Source organism: Rhinichthys klamathensis, unplaced genomic scaffold (assembly GCF_029890125.1).
Source record: "Rhinichthys klamathensis goyatoka isolate OS25496 unplaced genomic scaffold, OSU_Roscu_1.1 h1tg000405l_1, whole genome shotgun sequence".
Taxonomy (NCBI): Eukaryota; Metazoa; Chordata; class Actinopteri; order Cypriniformes; family Leuciscidae; genus Rhinichthys; species Rhinichthys klamathensis.
Window position 1 is genome coordinate 648,662 of NW_026606906.1, and position 6,450 is coordinate 655,111.

A 6,450-nucleotide genomic window follows, 5' to 3' on the forward strand; every position below is an offset into this window, starting at 1 on the left:
TTTCCCTTGCAGCCTTCCCTCGCGTCCTACAGGGGGTGGAGCTGAGACGCGAGGAAAGGAAACGAGGATGCACAAATAAGAAATGAGAAGCACCCACTGATTCGAAGCGTGATTCAAAACACCCATGTCACGTGACTATGGCCAAACGAAGCCTCGAAGTGTTTCACTAAGTGTTTCATCAGGTGTGGTCCGCCGAATCAGCGTTTGATTGACACGGTCGGGAACAACAGACCACACAATCGCACATCTGTATAAAAGTGAAATCAACGCATATTGACCTCGTGGGTTTTTGTGAGAGGAGTTTGATTTTGAGATAGTGGATTTTTGGTGATATAGTGACAATTATAGTGCGATTTGTTTAGTTATATTTAGGCTTTTACATTTAAATTTACACAACACATTGACTGATAGGCTAGAGACACAGAGTATATAGTGACACATTAATAGATACATAGAAATACATTTAAATGTATTAATACATTAATAGATACATAGAAATAAATATATATAGACAGCTAGATTAATAGATAGATAGATACATATATAGATAGATTAAAGATAGGCTACATATCTAAATACATAGATAGATTATAGACACATAGATTATAGAAACATATCTAAATACATAGATAGATTATAGATACATAGATTATAGATACATATCTAAATACATACAGTAGATAGATTATAGATACATATTATATATACATATCTAAATACATAGATAGTGTCACGGTGTGGGTTCATGTATGATTTCTGTCTGTGTTTCCCTTGTCTTGAGTGAAATTTAGTTATTTCCTGTTCTGTGTCATGTTTTGTAGTCCTTTGTAGTTTTTCTAGTTTATTGGTATCCCCAGGTGTTTCTGATTGACCACGCCCTCTTGTTATCTTGTTTAGCTTGTTAGTCTCTGTATTTAAACCCTGTGTCTTGTTCCAGTGTTTGTGAGTTCTTAATATTGTAATGGTTGCTGTTTCCTTGTTCCTGGAGTTTCTTTGTTTTTCGTTTACCCTGGACTACCTCTTTGTTTTGTTAATAAATGTGCTTGCGATTGGATTCACTTTCCGCTTCATTCCTTCCGCAACGTGACAGATAGATTGTAGATGCATATATCTAATTACATAGATAGATAGATAGATTAGAGATACATATCTAGATAGATTTGGATAGATAGATAGATAAAATGGAGGCTCCCCAGAAGAGATGCCGTACATCTGTGGTGTGGGAGCATTTCCATTTAGAAACCCTAAATAAAGTGAGATGTGTGTATTGTGATCGGCAGCTCGCCTACTGCAACAATACATCATCCATGATGCGCCATTTGAGGAGCACTCATCCTGCCATTTTGCAGGGTGCAGAGGATGGCATTCCCCCTGTACCCAGGCCTGCTACTGACACTGCTGGGCCATCTAAGCAAGGTATGCATTGTTTGAAATATAATTATAATTACAAACTTTTGGGACCAATCACAACTGCCAATCATGTTAAAAATAGCTTCAATGTGAATATAGTATAATATAATATTGTGTGAATATACATTTTATAGATCTACATATGAGTACCCAATATACTGCCAGTGACGACATCATTTTGGTTTTCGTAATTGTTGTAGTTCTACATTACATTACATTTTTCTCTGCACACTGAGCATAAAAGTTCATAACCTAAATTTGTTTAGAAAGGTTTCCAAATAATGAACCAGTATGCTACTTTTAATAGCTGTGCACTATTTGAAGCTGTATTTTTTTCATGTATTTGTCTGAAAGTATGTTTTATCTTCTCTTTTAAAAGGCAGACAGAGGGAATTGGATGAGGCTCTTCTAAACATGGTGGTGAAGGATCTGCACCTTTCACCATCGTGGAGGATGAGGGATTCAGGGCCTTTGTGAAAAAGCTTGATCCAAGCTATGTCCTCCCATCCCGGAAGGTGCTTAAAGCAATGGTCAGCGAAAGGTACGACAAAGCCAAGGAGAAGACAATGGAGGACCTACAAAAGGCCGAATTTGTTAGCCTTACGGCTAACATGTGGTCCTCCATTAATATGGACGGATATCTTGGTGTGACTTGCCATTACATAACACCAGAGGCAAAAATGGCAATTGTTGTAAGGTGTAAGGAGGTTTTACCAAACCCACACAGCCCAGCATCTCATGGAGGCTAAAGCCTTGTTAATGGCTGAGGTCTTCCTGATGGTAGAAGTGTGAATAGGTTATGCTGGGGGTGGCTACTATCCTTAATGATGTTGTGGGCCCTCCTGTTGACCCTGATCTGGTAGATCTTCTCCAGCATTGTTAAGGCTCTTCCAATGATGGGTTCAGATATGTGAACACCAAGAAATTTGAATGTGCTCACTCTCTCAACCGCAGTCTCTCCAATATGCAGTGATGGGTGCTGCTTCCTCCTCCTCCGTGGGTCAACAATCATCTCTTTTGTTTTACTAACATTTAGGGAGAGATTGTTGTCCTGACACCATTTCACAAGGCCAGCCGCCTTCTGTGTGTATTGCTGTGCTGACGGCCTGTAGACCTGTTCGGTCTGTACGCGAACTGGCAAGGGTCCAGAGTGGATATATATACCTTTCCATAACAATTTGGCCCTTGTCAAAGTTTCTCAGATCTTTATTCCTGCCTATTTCTCCTGCATTCAACACATTGATTATGAGAACTGACTGTTTGCTTACCGTCTAATCTACTCAGACCTTAATATGTGGCCTTGTTAGGACATGATCAAACATTCGCTCTACCTGTGAATTGTCATGTTTTGGCGCATTTATCTTTGGATAAAAGTGTCTGCTAACTGCAGAAATGTAAAAGGCAGCAATGATATGCAACATGTCATCTAACACCCCTATTATATGTTCTCCAGCTCAGGTAACAAGTGGACAGATATTTACGACCCCGCCAGGAGGATTTCCATGTAAGACAATCATGCATGTTTGTGGAGAGAGGGACGCCAGTGTTATCAAGACCTTGGCGAAAGCAATAGTGGTTCAATGTGAACACGGCCGCTACCGGTCTGTGGCCATTCCTGCTATCTGTGCTGGTCAGTAGAATAATTTTTACTTGTAATCCAAAAAAAATTCCGATTTGTCTTTAAAGTCAGTTTTGGGGGTTTTTTTCTATTTGCTGGAAAAAAATACTTGCAGGACAAGGAGCTTTGGATGCAAAAGTGGTTGCCAAGTCTATTCTAGAGGGAGTAAAGGATGGTGTTCAAGGAGCTAATCTTCAATATCTCAGAACTATTCGGATCATTCTGCTGAAGATTAATGTTTTCCTGGAGTTTAAAGCGATGGCACAGCAAATCTTTGGTGGTAATACACAGTTGACAGGTGAGGCTAAATCTGTGCCATGCAGAGGCAATAACAGTTTTTATTATACATGTCCATGTCATGCATTTAAATAAATATATTTTAGTTTTTGTTAATGCTTTTACAGTGTTTTACAGTGAGACATTAATGATGTATTTTTGTAAGTCAACACAGGCATTAGTATCACCCTGGTTCCCTTGTCAATAAGCTATTAGGATTTTTCCATTTGGCTTTTGGATTATTTTAGAAAATAAGCTGTGACCAACAAACGAGTTAGAATAGTTTGCAAGAGCACAATTATAAACACAATGGGTCTCATTCATGAAACACGAGCAGAACGAATTTTTGTGTAAATCGTGTGTAAAGTGGTTCTGGCGTAAATTTTCGGATTCATTAAAATGTTCGTATTTTCCAAATGTTAGTTGGTACACAAGAAATCTACACCTGCTCCCAGCCACGCGTAAATAGTGCGCTTAACACCCGAACGTTTTGCTCATTAATAAGGCTGCATTTTAATTCACCTTAATCGGGTACATATTTGCACAGCATTTTGAAAAAATATTATATATAGTAATTACATACGTTTTTTCTTATTATGAGAGCCAGTATTAGCATCTGCGATGGTGGTCCTTCTCCAGTTTGAATACTATTTTTCCAAAGTGAGCTAATTCGTTTTTTGCTCTCAAGCTTAATGTCGAATCATTTTCTTCTCACTTCTGGGAATGTTCGATTAACAGATGAAACTCCATTAACTGCATCTGTAATATGCTGCCAAGCTTCCTTTTTTTTAAGGACCCGATATGCCACTATGTACGCTTGAAAATAAAATGTGGCGTTTTGAATGAACTTCTGATAATAAAACTTCAATTTCTGCATTTGACAATTTTTTTTTCATTCGCATTCATGTCATAATATGATGCCCATATATAGTTGTCAGTCGGATTTAATGGGCGGGATTTATGGTAATTGAGAATGAACGTGCACGCGCATCCCATTTACGACTGATTGGAATTCATTAACACACACACACATTTCACTATCACATCTGACGTTTACAAAGTATTTGTGAATCAGGAGAAGAGTTTTCGGGAATGTCTCTTTACGCGCAAATCACTCGCATATTTACTCGTATATTTACGAATGTTTCATGAATGAGACCCAATGAGGTTACAAAAGTGAAGTCAGCAGATGACTTAAGGTAAAAGCTTTTTTTTTTATAATTTTTATTATTGTATTACTGATGTATTTTATGTCATAGAATAAAGCGTGAAATTATCTTGAGCTTGACATTATTTCAGGCATTTCACCACAAACCCATTCAAAACAACATTGACTTCTGGACGATGGAACCGAAAGTGCTTAAATGCTAACTCGTTTCCTAGTTTTGGCCTACAAAAATACGTCATTCCTGCATCACTCTATTGACAATATTGCACTTTCACCTTTTTCAGCTCCTGCACCACTTGTACCAACAAACGTAACCTCCAGAGGGCGCAGTGGATCAACTATATCACGCAGATCACAATCACGCAGATCACAATCATTTTCTTTACAACACTCTCTTGACTTGAGTTCTCTAGTCAGTGCTTTGCCAGTCACAGAGAACACAGCAGCATTTCTAGTGATCGGTCACACAGATAATGAAGTGTGTGATGCCTGCAGAGAACTCCAGCGGGCGTATGAGAGCCAGTGCTCCACACACTCTTTCCACCCAGAGGAGATTGAACGTCTCACTCAGGATGAGATGAACCAGCTGCTCTCTAAAGTCGATTCCCTGCACCTGAAGCTGGAACAGAGCAGCTCTGGAGGATGGGAACTGAAAGGGCTGAAGGATGGAGTTAATGAGGTGGTTAGACTGATACAAGATGCACTTCGCAGACAGGTGAGTAAGACAACATTAAAATTAAATTAGCACTATAGACAATCGGTGAACTTGATTTCACCAGACATGTTCCTGGATCAAAATCTTTGTTTATCCTGGAACAACTTTCCAATCAACCAATCAGGTTTGAGGGACAAGTTTACAGTTTATGTCAAGTTTAGGCTTAGAACCAGGGTGAGGTGCTTCAACATCAGTGTTATTCACCTGTCATTTCCCTCTGATTTTAGGGAAAAGTTATGGGTAGGGGTAGGTTTAGGGGTAGGGATATGGTTAGACTAAATTTTGGGACAGGAATGTTATTCCAGGATCAACAAAATATGTTGATCCAGGAACATGTCTTACTTGGCAAAATCACGGTCATATAATGCATTCAATATAATTAAATGTAGTGCATGTATAATTTAAATATAATTTTGAGGAAATCGCTTGAGCATGACATAAATTTGTTCATTTTGAACAAAAAAGTTACATAGTGAACCTTTAATCAACCACAGGAACAAATGATAGTTGCAATAAAAATGTGTAACTTAAAACCATAGCTTTACAAATGAGCAAAGAAAATTGTTAATAAAATTAATGTGCCACTTTTTCTCTCAAACTGTAGGTAAGAGAGAAGGACCAAGCATCCCTCTTCACTCAAGTCACATGGTGCATTCTGGGACCACGGGGCGTTTGGCAGAAGGTGCCCCCAGAGGAGAATTATAAGCTTGAGAGAGAAGATGTGAAAGATGGAATTATTGATGCACAGGGTGTGAAATGGACTGTGGATTTGAGAAAGTTGGAGGCCACAGCATGTGGTTCAGGACACGTGACGTCTCTCAAACGACTGGAGAACCTTTTAGGTGAGGACACTTTCATGAAATATGAGCATATGAACTCAGATTAAAACCACTGATCGACATCTATAATATGAAATTAAACATCCTTGAAAATAATAACTGAATCAAAACCCTCAATATTTTGCATTTCAGATTTCTCTTTGCCCATCAACTGGGACAACATGAGTCACAGTGACCTGTTAAAGGTGATCGCTTTAGATCAGCAATCTATGGAGTACCAGACCGTGAAGGCAGACTTCAAGAAGACCGTCACAAAAACAGTGCTCAAGGTTTGACACTCAACAGCAAAGTGTGCTTTACATGACAAAAACCATCCTGAACGACATAAAAACAGCTTTTAAAGAACCACATAATGATATGTTAAATCCTATTTAAACATTCAAAAGTGCTGTATTTCTGAGTTAGTCTACAGCAAGGCCAGATT

The 6,450-nt window shown here is 38.7% G+C and overlaps 1 protein-coding gene across 1 annotated transcript; it reads left to right on the forward strand.

The window, feature by feature from the left end:
* Window positions 1-1,310: 1,310 nt before the first annotated feature.
* Window positions 1,311-6,301, forward strand: LOC130070380 (uncharacterized). The gene is made up of 7 exons (XM_056234752.1): window positions 1,311-1,416; window positions 1,837-2,055; window positions 2,864-3,040; window positions 3,144-3,326; window positions 4,757-5,187; window positions 5,792-6,029; window positions 6,159-6,301. Exons 1-7 carry the CDS (start codon window positions 1,311-1,313, stop codon window positions 6,299-6,301), a joined length of 1,497 nt encoding a protein of 498 aa, XP_056090727.1.
* Window positions 6,302-6,450: the final 149 nt, after the last annotated feature.

Coding starts and splice junctions, on each gene's coding strand:
- LOC130070380 (XM_056234752.1), top strand. CDS start 1,311: ATGCGCCATTTGAGGAGCACTCATCCTGCCATTTTGCAGGGTGCAGAG. Junction 1,417..1,836: donor TGCTGGGCCATCTAAGCAAG/GTATGCATTGTT, acceptor ATGGTGGTGAAG/GATCTGCACCTTTCACCATC. Junction 5,188..5,791: donor AAGATGCACTTCGCAGACAG/GTGAGTAAGACA, acceptor CTCAAACTGTAG/GTAAGAGAGAAGGACCAAGC.